The sequence below is a fragment of the Larus michahellis genome, chromosome 3, assembly GCF_964199755.1.
Source record: "Larus michahellis chromosome 3, bLarMic1.1, whole genome shotgun sequence".
Classification (NCBI taxonomy): Eukaryota; Metazoa; Chordata; class Aves; order Charadriiformes; family Laridae; genus Larus; species Larus michahellis.
The window spans coordinates 130,727,531-130,746,209 of NC_133898.1; the positions used below are offsets into that span (position 1 = coordinate 130,727,531).

At 61.0% G+C, this 18,679-nt stretch overlaps 2 protein-coding genes across 2 annotated transcripts; both read right to left on the reverse strand.

Moving 5' to 3' along the window:
- Positions 1-959: 959 nt before the first annotated feature.
- Positions 960-7,402, reverse strand: CHRNA2 (cholinergic receptor nicotinic alpha 2 subunit). The gene is made up of 6 exons (XM_074578403.1): positions 7,331-7,402; positions 6,042-6,196; positions 4,941-4,985; positions 4,616-4,725; positions 2,975-4,079; positions 960-1,441 (listed from the first exon to the last, which is right to left on the reverse strand). The coding sequence occupies exons 1-6, from the start codon at positions 7,392-7,394 to the stop codon at positions 1,316-1,318; spliced, it is 1,605 nt and encodes a 534-aa protein (XP_074434504.1). The 5' UTR covers positions 7,395-7,402; the 3' UTR covers positions 960-1,315.
- Positions 7,403-12,708: 5,306 nt separating this feature from the next.
- Positions 12,709-18,662, reverse strand: LOC141740562 (uncharacterized). Its single transcript, XM_074579442.1, has 5 exons — positions 18,601-18,662; positions 17,498-17,509; positions 17,287-17,404; positions 15,810-16,279; positions 12,709-15,322 (listed from the first exon to the last, which is right to left on the reverse strand). Exons 1-5 carry the CDS (start codon positions 18,660-18,662, stop codon positions 15,169-15,171), a joined length of 816 nt encoding a protein of 271 aa, XP_074435543.1. The 3' UTR covers positions 12,709-15,168.
- Positions 18,663-18,679: the final 17 nt, after the last annotated feature.

The window sequence follows — 18,679 nt, forward strand, 5'->3', positions numbered from 1 at the left end:
GCCCCATCCTCTTGCCCCCCGCCCTTTAGCTATTGCTGAGCATTGATGAGATCCCCTCTCAGCCTGCTCTGCTCCAGCTGAACAGCCCCAGGGCTCTCGGCCTTTCCTCAGCACAGAGATGCTCCATCTCTTGATCATCTCGGTAGCCCTTTGCTGTCCCCTCCCCAGCAGTTCCCTGTCCTTCTGGAACCGGGGAGCCCAGAACTGGCCCCAGTGCTCCAGCTGTGGCCTCCCCAGGGCAGAGCAGAGGGGGAGGATGACCTCCCTCCACCTGCTGGCCACACTCAATGTGTTTTCTGAAACGCCCTCAGCCTGCATCCAGCACCGTGACGGGTCGGGCTCCTGGAGGAGAGGAAAAACCAGGAAAAACCTGGTGTCTCTCAGGGCATGGAAGAAGAGAGGAGGTGCTCTATAGCATGGGTCTTTTCGGGTACGTGGAAGCTGGAAATTAAAAGCTAGATTGCAGCAGTCATCAGAGACAGGCGGTTTGGCATCTAGCGTGGGATGGAGAGGAGGATTCACTCAGGATGGACCTCGGCAGCGCAGGTTCCCCCGACACCAGCGGAGTCCACCAGCCTCGGCATGAGGCAGCAGCCCTGAGCTCCCAGGGTCCATGGACGCTCTCTGCCCGTGGCTGGGTGGGTTATCCTGTTCCACAGGGTGGTTTTTCCCTTCCAAGCCACCCCCATTTCTGGGTCGGCTGTTCCCGTCTCCCTGCCGCCCCGAGGTCCAGTGTGGGATGGTGTGGAAGGAGCCGCTGGTGCCAGCGGGTTGCAGAGGGTCTGTGGCTGGGCTGGGCTTTGCAGAGCAGGGACATCTCTCTCCTCCCATGGCTGTACCCCTTCTGCATGGACCATCCAAAGCCTTATTGCCTGCCCCACGTCATGCATGACTTCACCAGCTTGCGATCCTGAGCACCCTGAGGTCATAAAGCAGGTGGGATGTCCTCTCTTCTTGCCCAGCACGTTGGAGTCACAACCAGAAGCAGCGCTCAGGTTTTGTGTAGGATTTGCAGCAGCTCGAGGAGACAGAGCCTCTCCTAGATGCCTCCAGCCTGTGCTTGGGCAATGGAGAACCTGTAGCATGCCTTTCTCCATGCCAGGATGGTTGTGACCACCGTGGGCAGGATGGCAGGTGGCCATCCCTCCCCACCATCCCCAGGTCACCCCTTAGCACAGCCCTTGCTTCACACTGCATTTCCCATCCAAGGGTCCTCCATGGTTGCACCCATGTCCTCCCAGGGAGAGGGAAGGTCTCCTCCCAGGAGAACGGACCGTGCATCTCCTGCCGTCCCCACCACAGCCTGGCCCAGCCCCTAGATCATCCCCGCCAGGTAGGGCGGGAGGAAGAGCCCCACGGTGCCCAGCAAGCAGACGATGATGAACATCCAGAGGAAGATGCGGTCGATCACCATGGCCACGTACTTCCAGTCCTCCTTCACCTGTGGAGCAGAGAGGGACTGTGAGCGCGGGCAGAGGATGCAGCCCCCCATTCATGAGGAACCCTTGGGGTTAGGAGACCACCGGGGACTTCCTCTGCATCCACTGTTTGCCTCAGGGCAAGGACATAGCCCATATCTTGGGAAATTCCTGGAGCAACAGGGATGTGGGATGGACCTCTCCAGGGAGGCTGCTTGGGGCAGAGCTAACCCCACCTGGGGTTTTCTGAAACCAGATGGCTAAAAGTTGGGGTGCAGCCTCTGAGCTGGGTCCCAGCAGGGCACGCTGGGCCATGGCTGCTCTCCGAGGGCAGGACAGGGACCTCCAACATCCCTGCAACTGGCAAGGACAGGAGCTGGAGGAACCCTCAACCAACCCTGTGGACCAGGCATCTCCCAGGAGGTGGTTGTTGATCTTCTCTCCAGCTTTGGGTCATAGAATCAAAGAATCCTCTAGGTTGGAAAAGACCTTTCAGATCATCGAGTCCAACTGTTAACCCAGCACTGCCAAGGCCACCACCAACCCGTGTCCCTCAGCACCACGTCTGCCCGGCTTTTCAACCCCTCCAGGGATGGCGACTCCACCACTGCCCTGGGCAGCCTCTTCCAATGCTTCACAACCCTTTCCGGGAGGAAATTGTTCCCAATATCCATCCTAAACCTCCCCTGGCACAACTTGAGGCCGCTTCCTCTTGTGCCATGGCCTGTTCCTTGGGAGAAGAGCCCGATCCCCCCTGGCTACCCCCTCCAGAGAAGGGCGTGTCCAGAGAAGGGCTACAAAGCTGGTGAGGGGCCTGGAGGACAAACCTTATGAGGAACGACTGAGGGAGCTGGGGTTGTTTAGCCTGGAGAAGAGGAGGCTGAGGGGAGACCTTATCACCCTCTATAACTACCTGAAAGGAGGTTGTAGAGAGATGGGGCTGACCTCTTCTCCCTGGTGACAAGTGAGAGGACGAGGGGAAACGGGTTCAAGTTACGTCAGGGGAGGTTTAGATTAGATATTAGGAGACATTTTTTCACTGAAAGGGTTATTAAACATTGGAATAGGCTGCCCAGGAGGTGGTGGATTCACCATCTCTGGAGGTGTTTTAAAAAAGGGTAGATGGGGCACTGAGGGACATGGTTTAGAAGTGGCTCTTGTCAGGGTAGGCTAAAGGTTGGACTCGATGATCTTAAAGGTCCCTTCCAACCTCAACAATTCTATGATTCTATGATTCCTTTCAGGGAGCTGCAGAGAGCGAGAAGGTCTCCCCTCAGCCTCCTCTTCTCCAGGCTGAACACCCCCAGCTCCCTCAGCCGCTCCTCACCAGACTTGTGCTCCAGACCCCTCATCAGCTCCCCTCACCAGCTCCGTTGCCCTTCTCTGGACACGCTCCAGCCCCTCAAGGTCTTTCTTGGCGTGAGGGGCCCACAACTGGACACAGCCCTTGAGATGGGTCCTCAGCAGCCAGGAAACCAACCAGGGGTGCCATCATGGAGGTAACAAGTGTGGGACCCCCTGTCCTCAACCCCCAGCCCTTGGGGGCACCCACTCACCGAGAAGTCAGCATCTTCGGCTCGCAGGTGGTCCGCGATGTACTGCACCCCTTCCAGGGCCTTCAGGATGCTGGGGGACAGCATCAGACCCCGGTCTGAGCCCGCCTCCTCCTCCTCCTCCCCCTTGGGGGGCACCCGGGGGGCTGAGCCTGCCGATGCCTTCCCAGCTTGGCGTCCACAGCCATAGCGGCACTGGGCACCCTGGCTGCGAGAGCCCGCCTGGGATATGCGGCTGGGGTATGTCTTCTCCTCCTCTTCCTCCTCCTCTTCTTCCTCCTCTTCCTCCTCCTCCTCCTCCTCCCACTTGTCATCCACATCGGTCTCCAGCCAGCACCGGGAGGTGCTGAGCCTTGTCCCCGGGAGGTCGTACTGCCCCGTGGTCCCCTCGGGGGGAGGCAGCACCGGGGGTCGCTTCATGAAGAGCCAGCGAGGGATGAAGTCCAGGAAGAAGCTACGGACCCAGCGGGGCATCGTGTGGGTGCTGGGGGAGCGGTGGTGGACGTTGAGGACGAACACGGTGATGATGATGGAGAGCGTGACGAAGATCATGGTGAAGAGGAGGTACTCGCCAATGAGAGGGATGACCAGCGAGGTGGACGGGATGATTTCCGTGATGAGCAGCAGGAAGACAGTGAGGGAAAGCAGGACGGAGATGCAGAGGGTGATCTTCTCCCCACAGTCAGAGGGCAGGTAGAAGACCAGCACGGTCAGGCAGGAGATAAGCAGGCAGGGTATGATGAGATTGATGGTGTAGAAGAGCGGGAGGCGACGGATGATGAAGCAGAAGGTGATGTCAGGGTAGATCTCGGTGCAGCAGTCATACTTCTTGGAGTTATAGGTGCCGATGGCATTTATGATGGCCCACTCGCCGCTCTCCCAGTAGTCCTTGAGGTCCACATGGTGCTCCATGTTCTCCAGGTCGATCTTGGCCTTGTCGTAGGTCCAGGAGCCGAACTTCATCTTGCAGTTCTGCTGGTCGAAGGGGAAGAAGGTGACGTCGATGCTGCACGAGCTCTTGTAGATGGCGGGTGGCACCCACTTCACCTTCCCATTGGAGAAGAGGTGGGCCTTCGTCATGTGGGTCACAGCAAACTCCCCGTCGGCACTGCAAGGGTGGGGAGGTGGAAGGTCAGAGGAAGATGAAGATTTTCCTCCAGGAAATAGAGCCAGGAGCAAACTCAACTGTCAGGGCTGGGATGAGCCTTGATTTGGGGCTGTGGCCCCATCGTGCACCCCTGCACGGTGCTGGGTTCACCCTCCTGGGCATCATCCACAGTATGGAGATGGGTGGGAGTGGGACATGGGGAGACAGATGCAGGCTGATTTGCATCCTTACCAGTGGGGTGGGATGGGGGGCAGGAGGTCTGGGGGGGCTGCCAGTGCCAGGGAGCTACTGGAGTGAGATGGGATGGGATGGGATGGCATGGCATGGCATGGCATGGCATGGCATGGCATGGCATGGCATGGCATGGCATGGCATGAGCTGCTGGGGTGGGATGGAATGATGGGATGGGATAGGATGGGATGGGATGGGATAGGATGAGCTGCTGGGATGGGATGGAATGATGGGATAGGATAACGGGATGGGAGAGGATGGTGGATCTGGCCCTAGGGGTGCCCCATCTTGGCAGCACCACTCACTTGTTGTAGAGCACGATGTCGGGGATCCAGATCATCTCGGAGGGCACCCGGATGGAAGTGACATTGTCAAATTCAGCCGGGTCCCAGCGCAGCTTGTAGTCACTCCACTCCTGGAGGGAGACACAGAGGGGAGGGCGTCAGGTGGCCCTCAGTCTGGTGGGAACAAGCTCCCCAATGCCACCTTCCTCCTCCTCCTCTGGCAGCATCCCTCCGAGGAACAGCACCATGGAGGTGCCACCAAGCCCCTCTGGGCAGGGGCTTTCTGCCCCAAATGCTGTGCCCTCCCCCTGCCCTTGCCCCAGAGAGGGAACAGGCAGGCTCCTACCTGTTTCAGCCAGACGTTCGTGGTCATCATTTGGTTCTTCTCATCCTGTTGTGGGAAAGAGGGAGAAATGAGAGGAGACAGTCAGAGAGAGCCCAAGGGTTTGCCGCATCAGTGCATCGCCCCCAGAATTACTGCTTTCACTTTCTGCCCTCCGCCACTGGGGTTCAGCTCCTGGGAGCAACTGATACCAGTACAAGTCCAGGGGAGGTTTAGGATGGATATTAGGAAAACGCTTCTTCACCTAAAGGGTTATCAAACACTGGAAGAGGCTGCCCAGGGCAGTGGTGGAGTTGCCATCCCTGGAGGGATTGAAAAGCCGGGCAGACGTGGTGCTGAGGGCCATGGGGTAGTGGTGGCCTTGGCAGGGTTGGGTTGATGGTTGGACTCAATGGTCTCAAAGGTCTTTCAGCCTTAAAGGTCTTCTCATGTCTTCCAACCTAAAGGATTCTGTGATTCTGAGAGTATGTTTCCCCGAGATATCTGCTCACTAGATGGCAGCAAGAAACAGCATATGGCAGCGTACAGCTGAGCTTCTCCGACGACGGATGGACAAATGTCCGGTCCCGTGGATAGGTGGGTGGAAGGATGGGTAGGTAGATGGACAGATGGATAGGTGGACAGATGGATGGGTGGATGGGTGGATAGATGGATAGGTTGATGGACTGGTGGACATATGGGTAGGTAGATGGGTGGATAGACAGATAGGTAGATAGGTTGGTGGGTGGACAGGTGGGTGCACATGGGAGGAATGAGCGAGGGATGGATGGACAGACAAACCCAGAGGTGCCCTGGGGGCAGGTAGACGGTGGATAAGGATATGGCAGGGGTGGAGAGCTGCGGTTTTCCTTGGTGTTCTCCTGCTGTCAGGGGAAGGGAGGGTTTGGGTTGGAGAGAAGGGGTACAGACCCCCCTGCTTGTTGGAGGTCTGGGGGAGGCAGACCAGGTCATTTGTCACCCGCTGGAGGTGGCCAGGAGGTTGCCGGTGCCCAAACCCAACCTTGCACCAGCGTCCCCAGGCCCTGGTATGTCAGACCAGTAGGACCGACTGGTGAAAGGACAGACGTGATGCAGGACTGGGGTCCCCACCAGCGGGCTACGCACCACGTCGATGAGCTGTGCAATGGAGAGCCCGAACTTCACGATGACCACATCGGAGGTGTTGGGCACCGGCCGCGACCAGCGGTTGTAGCCGGTGAAGAGGTGCTTGAAGAGACGCTCCTCGGCGTGGCTGCCGCGCTGGTCTGGCAGGCAGGAGGCTGCGGGGACACAGGGATGGGGACAGGGTGGGGGAGAGCTCGCTGACCCCCCTTCCACACCCCTGCACCCCACTGGAATGGGGTGGCAAGCCCCCTCTCTGCTGCAGCAGGCAGGGATGCCAAACCCCACCCCGGGATGGGGAGAGGGGAATTAACCCCCTCAAATCTGCCCCACGCCCCTCCCAGGAGCGGAGAGCGGTGCAAGGTCAACCACGCAACGCTGGCTGAGAAAATCCCACTCTTGGATGGCTGAGGTCCCTCTCCCAGTCCCCTCCAGCTGCTCTTACTGGTGCTAACTGGTTCAGCTTTGGAAGGTGGAGGCTGGCACGGTCTTTGGGACCCCTGCAGCCTGCCCAGAGACCATCCCTCGGGCAGGGCTGGGATGAGCACAACGCTCTTTGCTCTGCCTAGAAATTGTTGGCATTGGTCTTCAGCGCCGTCAGCTCGCTGTGCATCGCTCGGCCGTCCTTGCAGACTGCAGAGCCCCATAAATTTCCACCAGCAAGTCGAAGGAGGCCGAGGGAGGGAGGGAGGGAGGGAGGGAGGGGGGGAAGGCTTTGTGCAGCGATGTGCAACCAAAGAGATGTTGTACGGGTGGCTCTGCCCTGAAGAAGGATGGGTGCACAACCTCATAGCATGCCCCATGCCCCATGGAAGTTCTCCCCGCTGGGCAGGAAAGCCCAGCAAGGGGTCCCGATTGTTCTACTTTGGCCAGGGACAATGTGCTGAGCAGCACTGAGGGTCTTAGAGGCATTGGGGAGTGCTGGTCCCAAGTGAAGGGAGAACCAAGATGCCCAGATCCTGGCAGGTCTTGCATTAATGGGGGGGTAGAAGAAAAATCCATTTTTTTTTCCATCCCTCCAACATTTCTAGCTTGCAGAGGATGGATCTGGGGTCCCAGAGGTGCATCCCCTGGGGGGAAGTGACCGGAGCATCTTGACACCACCCAGTTGCTTGGGTGGACATGAACCCCGTCCTAGCACAGCGCGTGGGGAGGACACCATGCCAGCATGGAGACTGGGGATGCTGAGGTGCTGCATGGGGGTAAACTGGGAGAGAACTGGTTTTCCATGCACATGCACCACAGCCCCCTCAGCTTCCCTTCCCCTCTCCCCAAATTTATCCTCCCCTTACCCGCCTGGAAGGTGATGAAGCACCAGGCGACGAGAGGGATGATGCCATGGGACAGCCGTCCCATCCTCCTTGGACTCCTGTCCCGCGTGGACACCCTCCCTGGAGCACTTTGCAAAGCCCCCCGCGAGGGACCAGTGGAGCGATGAGATGAGATGGTGGTGGGAAAGGATGCTCAGCAGGGAAAGCCACCACAGGGGACCTCCAACGGGGTGTCCTGCATGTCCCCACCGTTAGCAAGCGCTGGAGGAGCCACAGATGGAGCTGGACGTGGGCTCAGCAGGGGCACAGCCAGGCCAGGGTGGGTGCGTGGTCTGGGACGCTCTGCCAAGTCACCTGCCCCACATTTCATTCCTGGAAAGACAGCGAAAAACGGCACCATCACCGCGATGCCACCGCGGCATGGGTCTGGGAGGTGCCGGACCCGCTGTGGTCCCCTCAAAGCTGCTCCCGGCCGCGAGCAGGGATTGGAGCTGATCCGAGCTGCCACCGTGGCAGAGCCAAGGGAAAATGTCCCCAAAGCATCTGCTCCTGGTTGACTGAGCGCTCCTCGGGCAGGCAGGGTGCGATTCTGGGCAGTGTCAGTCACAGACAGACAGCTGGACCCTGTGAGTTAAAGCGAGGGGTGTCTGTCCCCATGGTGACACCCATGAATGAGTAGCAGGGATGGAGCCCAGTGCTCCAAACCTTACTGGAGCGACCAGAAAACAACTGTTTTCAACCATCCCTCTGCCCTCCCCAACTCGGAGCTGCTTCGTGCCCTGGGAGCGGGGGAGGGAGAAGGATCTCGTCTGCTCCAAGAGACCGTGCTGCCCCGAACGGGCTCTTGGGGCTGGTTTCTCTAGGAGCACTCACTTCTGAGAGGAGGGATGATCCTTTCACCATCCACCCTCATCCATCCATCCATGCATCTGTGCATCCATCCATCCATCCATCCATCCACCCATCCACCCACCCATCCACCCACCCATCCATCCATCCATCCATCCATCCATCCATCCATCCATCCATCCATCCATCCATCCATCCACACATCTATTGATCCTTCCATGCATCCATCTTCCTATGCCTCCACCCCTCCATCCATGGATGTGCCTGGTTCCCTTCCCCAGCAAAGCAAATCTCTGCACGGGGAGGAATCCCTTGCTCTGCAGAGGCCCCAAAATCTGCTCCTTCTGACAAGGTGACTCTTCCACCCTTGACCCGTGTCCCCAGGAGCAGCATCCCCCCTCCAGGAGGCAACTCCTTCCCTCCCCAAAGAGAAGGAGGTTCCCAGCCCAGCACTGACGTTGCTAAACAAGAAGCTCCTTTAGCTTAAATTCCTGCCTTGCCTGATAAAGCCACGAAACCCCCCTGAACTCGTCATCTTCTCCGTGGTTTTCAAGTGATTAATACATGGATGGCGGAGGGGGTGGGAAACGAGAGGAGAAGCACACGGCCACTGCGCTGAGCTGGAGGGGAAATTATGGATGTGCCTCTCTTGGCTGGGAAATCTAAATATACTGGAGAGTATGGGGGGTACTGGGGGAGCTGCGCCTGCTCCAGGCTTGGTTATAGGGTCACGCGAGTGGGGTGTCACGGGTTCCCCAAAGCCCGCGTAGATACTGGGGAGGGGAAGGAGGTGCTTTTGGTGATGCAAAGCTGTGCCTGTGTGTGGCAAAGGGGGTTTGCGGGGGGGACACGGGTGGAGAGGAGCCCACGCGGGACACGCACCCATGGGTGGCGGTGGGGATGGGGATGGGGATGGTGGGGTGGTGGGTGGGCTACAGCCCTGCCGCCTCTCCCTGCCTCCAGCCCGTGTCCCTGACGGATTTCCCATCGCTCGGTTGGGATGGGAGCGTGCTGATGCTGCAGCAGGGATGTCCCCCCCCCGGGGGGGGCACCTACCTGCCTGCAAAAATGCTGCCAGCTGGTACTTGCCGACCACGTTCCTGGAGGGATGCAGGAATCTGCCCCATGAGGATGCTAAAGGCTGGACCAGAGGATGCCCGTGACCGCGGCAAAGCTCTCAGCATCCCGACGTGCGGTCAGGGAGGCAGCGAGAAGAACTCATTTATTTATTGGATTTTAAAGGCAGACAGCAGGGGATTTTTGGATTTTAGATGAGAACTTCATGCAGAGCCAGGAAACTTTCCCTGCTGCACCCTCCCCATCGCTCCCTGACCGTCCTCGGCGCTCTGCAAACGGCTTTAAATCATGGATATTTGCAGAGGAAAACAGCTTCTCTCCTTCCCACCCAGCCTGGACCCAAGGAACCCCCTTACCTGCTGCAGGGGGAGCAAGGCGGGGGTCCCCGGAGCCCCCCCGTTCCCTCTACCGTGCCGGGGTTGGGATGCTGTGCTGCGCAGGGCTCCGGCGAGGACTGAGCTCCGGCGAAGGATGTCTCGGCTCTTACTCGAAGCGGTGGCGGTGACGACAGGGGCTGGGGGAGGAGGGAGAGCCGTGCCCAGGCAGGGAAGGAGGGGAGGCCGGGGGGACAAGGGGGAGGAAGGCTGGGGGGGTAGGAGGGGGGGTACCAGCTCCCCTGGCCCCCCTTGCGTTGGCAAAGCTTCCCTGGGTTTAGCAAGGGCTGGATTTGCCAGGGTTTGCTCAGGCTTTTCCAAGGCATCGCTCGTCTTGGGGAAAGGGAAGGGGATGTTGGGCTTCATGGGTGAGGATGAGGAGGGAGTGGGAAGGGGAACAGGAGCCCAAGTGCTGTGGAGCGGCGGAGCCGGAGCACAGAAGGGGGCACGGCAGGGGGCATCGCAGGGGGCATCGCACAGGGTACGGCACGGGGCATCACGGGGGGGGCATTGCAGGCATTATTGCAGGGGGCATTCCAGGGGGCATTGCAGGACACCGCACCGGGCATCGCACGGGGCATCGCAGGAGGCATCATAGGGCATTGGATGGGGCGTCACACTGGGCATCGCAAGGCACTGCATGGGGCATCGCAGGGGACATCGCAAGGGGCGTCACACGGGGCATTGCAGGGCACATTGCAGGGGGCATCAAGGGGCACTGCAGGGGACGTTGCGCAGGGTATTGCATGGGACATTGCACAGGGCACCGCACGGGGCATCGCATGGGCACCACAGGGCATTGGGCGGGGTATCAGACTGGGCATCGCAGGGCACTGCCTGCGGCATTGCAGGGGACATCGCGTGGGGCGTTAAAGGGCGTTAAAGGGCGTTAAAGGGCATTGCACAGGGCATCACCATCACACGGGGCATCACACGGGGCATTGCAGGGGCCATTGCATGGGGCATTAAAGGGCATTGCACAGGGCATCACCATCACATGGGGCATCACAGGGGCCATTGCAGGGGACATTGCAGGGGGCATTAAGGGACATTGCAGGGGATGTTGCACAGGGCATCACATGGAGGCATTGCATGAGGCGTCGTAGGGGACATTGTAGGGGGCATCACACGGGGCATTGCATGGGGCATTAAGGGGCATTGCATGGGGCATCACGTGGGACACTGTAGGGGGCATCACACAGGGCATTGCATGGGGCATTAAGGGGCGTTGCAGGGGACGTTGCACAGGGCATCACACAGGGCATGGCATGGGACATCGCACAGGGGATCGCGGGGGCCATTGCAAAGGCCCAGCCTCTTCCAGCCGTGGGGGGAAGCAGGGGGCTGCTTGCCCCACTCCCCACCAGACCAGGGTTTCCCCGCTTGCCCCGCAGCCCCAGGTGGGGGTTTGGTGCCAACCTGCCCGTGGGCAGGGCAGCCCCAGGGCACGGCGATGTCCCCTGCTTGGGGGAGAATGGGGTGCAAGGCGCAGAGCTGACCCCGGGCGGTGCCTGTCCCCGTAAAACCCTGCCAGGGTGGCAAAAATGGGAAAGCAAAGTCAGGGCAACACCCGGCATCTCTCCCAGCATCGCAGACCCCGTCCCCCTCCTGTCCCCGGTGTCCCACCCAAGGGGATGTGGACAGGGATGGGGACAGGGATGGGGACAGGGCTATTTTGGGCAGGAAAGGCGGTTCTCCGATGGCAAGAGGATGGGAAACCCGGAGCTTCCCCACCTCCTGGGCCATGACCCAGCCCTCTCCCCAGACAAGCCTCTCGCCTTCCTTCCTGCTGGCAGATCTAATGCGCGACCTTCCTGCCAATGAAGGCCAGGACTGTCATTTCCAGCCCTGGGGGACCTGCCCGGCCGTTCCCTTCCCTTCCCTTCCCCTGGGAGATAAACGGAGAGGCAGCCCCGGGCATGGAGGGCACCTGAATGTGCTTCTCCCCCTGGCTTCACTGCAGGACCCCCGTCCTGCTGTCCATGTGGCTGTCCCCACCATCAGGACACCCATCCTGCTATCCACATGGCTGTCCCCACCATCAGGACCCCCATTCTGCACCCATGTGGTTGTCCCCACCATCGGACCCCCATCTTGCTGTCCATGTGGCTGTCCCCAACATCAGGACCCCCATCCCACCTGAACCCACATGGCTGTCCCCACCATTGGACCCCCATCCTGCTGTCCATGTGACTGTCCCCACCATCAGGACCCCCATCCTGCACCCATGTGGCTGTCCCCACGATCGGGACCTCCATCCCACCCGCACCCATGTGGCTGTCCCCAACATCACGACCTCCATCCTGCTGTCCATGTGGTTGTCCCCACCATCTGTGGGACACTGAATACCAGTAATCCACGGGGAAGAGGACGGCAGAGCCAGCACCCCGCCATCCCACCCACCCCAGCAGCAGCCGATGCCAAAGCCAGGCAGATATTGGGTTGTCCCCTCTCCAGCCCCACACCCACGAACATCTCACTGATGCAAAGCCTCATGCCAAGGTGATCCAGATGCCTCATCGACGTCATTATTGCATCAAACCACCTCACTTTTTTAATCATCAGTGTCACGATCGCATCGAACCACCCTGGTGAACCTCCCTCGCCCCGGAGACCCACACTGCAGCCAGCCCTGGAGAACCACCACAGCCACCCCGTGCCACGGGGCAGAGCCCTCAGACCAAAGCCACATCCCCGAGGGCACCTGCGAGGCCGAAGGGAGGGTGTTGGGTGTTGGATGGACCCCCGAAGCTGGAGAGATGGGTGCCAGAGGGACAGGGAGCGGCTGGAAATTGCAAGGAGATCGATGGGGGCCCACCGGAGGAAGGGAATTAGGGAGAAGGATGAGTCGGGCAAGAATTAATCAGGGAGGAAAAAGACAACCAACACTGATTTTCCAGGGAGGAAGAAAGAGAGCGGGCTGCTGGATGGAGGACTGAAGGCTGGGGGGGTCGGGGAGGCTGGGGGGGGGTCCGTCCCCTTTGCCGGGTTCCTGCTCAGGGGCTGTTGACACCGCAGAGAACCTCACCCGTCCTCCTTGTCCCTTTGCCGGCGGAGGATGGAGAGAAAGCAGACGCGGAGATAACGCCGACGCCGGGCCGAGCTCAATGCATCTTTATTTCCCTTTATTTCTCCGGCAGAGCTGCCGCCGCCCGGGGGTACCCCCGCCTCTGCCCATCCTCAGGGGGCACCGTGAGGGTCCTGGGTGCCACTGGCCATTCCCTCCACGCCCCCCCCCACCCCGGGAGAACCTCCAGGCTTACAAGCACACCGGGACTTTCTGCTTCCAGCTGGTTTTCCCGCTGCCCGAGGCTCAGCGGGGTGGGAGCGCGGGAGTTGCCAGCTGTGATTTATCGCCCGTTATGGGCCGCATCATCCCCAGCCGCCCTCCCGCCGCCCCGTCCCCTCCTCCCTGCCCACCCGCAGGGGCCCAAACTCCAGACCAACCTCTGCTCTTATCGCCCCCGGGGCAAAAAAAGACTCTTCCAAGCCCGGACAAGGCGATTCCCAAGGGCGAAGGATGTTCTGCCTACGCCGGGCAGGCAGCGATGCTGCTGGACCACCGGCAGGATGCAGCCGAGCCTCAAATTGTTGGGGTTTGTTTTTAAGACCCTCTGGGGAGCCCCAAGAGCCCAGTTCATCCCTTCAGGGATGGGGTAGCTGTCGGCACGGGGCGGGGGGGCACTGGCTAGTGGGGGAAAAAGGGAGCTTGCGGGGATAAAGAGCTTCCCGGGAGGAGAGAAGGGGGGCAAGGGCGTGCTGGGGGTGAGAAGGATGGGGTTTTTCTCCCTAGCACGGGGCTGGGCACAGGGGGTGGCGCCAGGATCTGCTGTGTGATGGCAGAGCTCCTGCGGGATGAATGGATCGAACGCTTGGGGGTGGGGGTACAGGCATCGCGCGTGCAATGGCATCGCGTGTGTGATGGCATCCCATGTGCAATGGTATCGCATGTGGGACGGTATCGCGTGTGTGATGGCATCACGTGTGCAATGGCATCGCATGTATGACAGCATCACATCTGCAATGGCATTGCGCGTGCAATGGCATCATGTGTGCAACGGCATCACATGTGTGACGGCATCACACGTGCAATGGCATCACGTGTCATGTGCAATGGCATTTTGCATGTGACGGGACTGCGTGTGCGATGGCATCACATGGTCGAAGGCATCACATGTGTGATGGCATCACATGCACAATGGCATTGCGTGTGCAATGGCATCATGTGTGTGATGGCATCGCATATGCAACGGTATCACACGTGATGGCGTCACATGTGCAATGGCATTGTGTGTGTGAAGGCATCATATGTGCGATGGCATCACAGGTACAATGACATCACATGTGCGATGGCATCACCTGTGCAATGGCATCACGTGTGTGACAGCATCAGGTGTGCAATGGCACCGCGTGTGCAATGGCATTGTGTGCCTGATGGCATCATATGTGCAATGGCATTGTGTCTGTGATGGTATCGCGTGTGCACTGGCATCACATGTGTGATGGCATCCTGCCCGCAATGGCATCACGTGCATGATAGCACCGCATGTGCGATGGCATCATGTGTGTAATGGTATTGCATGTGCGATGGCATCATGTCTGTGATGGCATCATATGCGCAATGGCACTTGTGTGTGCAATGGTATCGCGTGTGCAATGGCATCACGTGTGTGACAGCATCACGTGTGCGATGGCATTGCATGTGCGATGGCATTGTGTGCCTGATGGCATCATATGTGCAATGGCATTGTGTCTGCGATGGTATCGCGTGTGCACTGGCATCACACGTGTGGTGGCATCATGTAAGTGATGGCATCACGTGTGTGATGGCATCACACGTACAACGACATCACATGTACAATGACATCAGATGTGTGATGGCGTCACATGTGCAATGGAGTCACATGTGCGATGGCGTCACATGTGCGATGGCATTGTGTCTGTGATGGTACCGCATGTGCAATGGCATCACGTGTGTGACAGCATCACATGTGCAATGGCATGGCGTGTGTAATGGTATTGCATGTGCGATGGCATCGTGGCTGTGATGGTATCGCGTGTGCGATGGCATCACATGTGCGATGGCATCATATGTACGATGGCATCCTGTGGGGGATGGCACCCCATGTGTGATGGCATCACATGTGCAATGGCAACACGTGTATGATGGCATCCCATGTCCAACGGCATTGTGGGCGCAATGGGCATCACGTGTGCCGTGGTATCGCATGTGTGATGGCCTCACACGCGCAATGTCACTGCCTGTTCAATGGCATCATGTGCGTGATGGCATCGCAGGTGCGATGGCATCCTGTCTGCAATGGCATTGCGTGTGTGATGGCATCACATGTGCGATGGCATCGCGTCTCCGATGGCATCACACGTGCAACAGCATCACGTGTGCGATGGCATCGCGTAGCAGGCGTCAACCTCCCATCCCCTCCCGGCGCTGCCGGCTCCAGCCCCCAGACCCTTTGGCGCGGGGAGAGGAGCCAAGTTGGGGTCCTACCAGCAAGCAAGGCCACGTGCGGGGTGACAGCAGAGCCCGTCCCCGCTGTCCTAGGGCTCGGTGGAGGCGGCGGCGTGGGCGGCCGGGCTCTGCAGGCGCCGGCTCAGCTCAGCGTGGAGGCGACGGGAGGCGGCGTCCAGGGTCTGGGCCAGGCGGCTGGTGAGACGTAGCATGTGGGCCACCACACGGACCCCCTTCCGCAGCCTGCGGGGGCAGGGGGGAAAGTGGGGTCAGTGTCCCCTGTGTCCCCACCAGCCTCCCCACAGCGGGGTGTGGAAGGTGATGCTGCAGCACTGGGGGTCCCCAACCTGGGAGAGGAGGCACCCAACACCTCCATCCTGGAGAACGCTGCTCCGTCACCACGTTGTGGCTCAGCTGCGTTGGGTCCCTGGTTTAGGGGTGACAACCCCCCCTCCTGACACCCCCCCCTGCCCTCAGGGGACCCCTCACTGGCTCTGCTGCAGTGGGTTTGGGGCCAGGACACACACATGGATGTTAACGGCAGCAGTTTGCTGGACATCCAACCCCTCCATGTCACCTGAGGGACACCATGAAGGCTGTGGGACCCTTGGGGACACCCATCACCCCCCTGGGTGTCTACAGCTGGGGGCTGGCCCCCACCCATGGATTTTGGGGACATCAGCTCCATGGAGCATCTCCCCCGGGTCCATCCCCTTCCCATGGCACCCACTTCTCCTTCTTCTCGGCCGTCTGTGGGTGATTGGCCTCGGCCACGTGAGCCTCCAGCTCCCTGCGGACGTTCTCCAGGCTCTCCTGAAATTCCAGGTTGGCCCCTCGGATGGCGGGCAGCGCCTGGGTGATGATGTCCTGGTAGCGGGTCTGGTTGTCCTCTAAGGTGGCCGCCATCTCCACATCCTTCAGGCTGGCCTTGGTGTCCTGCAAGAGGTTCTTGAGATGATCCAGCTCAGCGCGAGAGGCAGAGGCGGGCGGCCCGGGGCGGCTGCAAGGGTTGGGGGTGTGGAAGGTGATGCCGCAACGTTGGGGGTCCTGGGGGGGGTCCCCATCCTGGTACCCCAACTCCTCTGAGCTGAGGTGGGGTGTCACCTCTTCTTCTGGTCCCCCCTGGGTGGTGGCGGGGGGGACAAGGGCGCAGAGCCCCACCAGCAGCCACCAGCCGGGGCCCCCAGGGACCATGCTGTCCTGCAGGAGCAAAGAGAAACGGGGGGGGGTGGGGGGGGGGGTGGGGGGTGTCAAAGCTGCAACGAGACACCCACTGAGACCCTTTTGGGTGTCCCCCCCAGGGACCCCCCCAGTTCACACCAGCAAAATCCCCCCAAACACCCCTATTTTTCCAGGCACATTCATCTCCAGCTGCTGGGATTTGGGATTCGGGGGTGTCGTACCCCACTCTCCCCGCACCATGGAGGACACCCCCCACCCCCCGGGTGGGGAAGGAGGGGGGGTGTGCTTTCTGCACCCCCTCGGTGCAGCACGCGGAGCACAGCGCTGGGGAAACTGAGGCACGGAGGGGTTAAGGAAGGGCTGGGGTGAGGCCGATCCTGCCGGGGGGCACCTTGTCCCCCCCCCAAACCCCCCCTCGGGAGCCATGGAAAAGCGGGAGGGGGGGGGTGGGCAGACAATGCAGCTCTTTCCAAACCACCGCCGGAAAGCCTCGGCGCCGGGGAGCGGGTGCCAGAGACGGAGAGCGGGGGGGGGGGTGGGGGGGAGGTTTGGGGGCTCGGGGGTGGGGGGTCCCCCACCCTCCCCCCGTACCCTCCCAGCCGGCCCCGAGCCCCTCTGCAGAGGGAAAGGGGGTCCCGCGGGCACCGCGGCTCCCTGCCGGCACCCTGGGGTGCAATGAGTTTTCCGGTCTCAGGCCAGCACCTGGCAGGGGAAGGGAGGGGGCGGTTTTCGCTTTGGAGCGAAGGGTGCCAAAAGAGGTGTGTGTGGGGGGGGGGGTGTCAGCAACCAGGGGACCCCATCCCCCGGGGGACACCCCAGCGGCCCAGCCCTGCCACGAGTTGGCCGGGTCTCAGCGGCGTAGCCATGCTGGCATTTCGCTGGCACCAAGGCTGGGTTGTTCCTCCCCGGCTCTTCCCACCGGAATAGCAACAGCCCAGCAAAATTCTTCCTTTTCCCCCTGGTTCCACCCCCCCCACCACCCCCCCACCTCACCCCCCCGCTCCCTATCTCCAAAACGCTCCCACCTTTTTGCTGGGAAGAAGCCGGGTTCGGCGTCGCGGGACTCGGGGGGGGGAGGGAGGCGGCTGCCGACCCAGCGCCAGCCCCCCCGGTTTGGGGGCGAGCGGAGGGGCTGTGCCGGAGCTGGGAGGAGGAAAAACCCGGGATTTCCGTGGGCAGAAGGCAGGGAAGGGGCGGGGGGGGTGTGGGGGGGTGTGTTGTGTGTCACTCACCCACCTCAGGAGGATGCTGGAGGGGAGGGGGGGGACACCCCGTCAGGGGGCCCCCGGGGACAGCGGGAGGTTGGGGACGAGGGATGGGGGACACCGCGCCCCGGCAGCGGGATGCTGCTGGTAAATGCATGGTTTGTCTGGGCTTGGCCCCCCCCTGAAATCACTCTACCCCCCCGGTAGCCACCCCGGCAAGGAGGAGCCCCTTCCCCAGAGACACACCCCCCCCCCCCCCCCCCCCCGCCACCCCAGCACTCCTCCGCTTGTCTCGCAGGTGGGGAAACTGAGGCAGGGGGCTGGGGTTGCCTGCGACCCCCCTGCCCACCCCTCCCTGTCCCCCGCCTTGTCCCACTCACCGCTCGGTCACGCCACCGTCCCGTCCCGTCCCTGCTGGTGGCTCCTCAAGGCGGGGCGGGCCCACGCACACGCGTGGCCACGGGCACGGGCACGGCCACAGCCACGCCGTGTCTGGCACCCAGCAGGCCAGGGCTGGTTGGGGGTGCACGGAGGGTCATGCGTCCCCCCCCCGCCCGGGGCTGCCCCTCTTGGGGGGGAAGTGGTTCAGAATTGCTGGCATGGCCACGCGTGTGCACACATGTGCTTGGCATGCAGGCGTGTGCTGGGCGTGCACGCACAGGCCCGGTGCCCACACACCTGCCCGGTGGTGCACACGCGTGCTGGGCAGTGCACGCACATGCTTAGATGTGCCAAGCATGCACGCACACACCTGGCGGCGCACACACGCGCTGAGCGTGCACACACGCGCTGAGCGTGCACGCGCACGCCTGGCAGGCAACAGGCAGCCTCAGTGTGCACACGTGCGCTCGGAGACGCGCACGCACACGCTTAACGGTGCACACACATCCTCAGCAACGTGCCCGGTGGTGTGCATACATGCTCAGCGTCCACACGTGTGTTTCGTGTACGCACGCATGTGCGTATGTGTGGGCATGTACGTGCATCTGTGTGGGCACGAGTGTGTGTGCCTGTGTGTGTACACGTCCATATGTGTGCACACACATCCGCGTGTGCTTATGTGCCTGCTTGCACGCATGCATTGCTGCCCGTGTACATATATGTGCGCATGTGTGCCTGCATGTGTGCACGCACGTAGGCGTGCACATAGGCGTGTGCGCGCACAAGTTCATATCTGCGTGCGTGTGTTCCTGCATGTGTGCAGGCCTGTGCG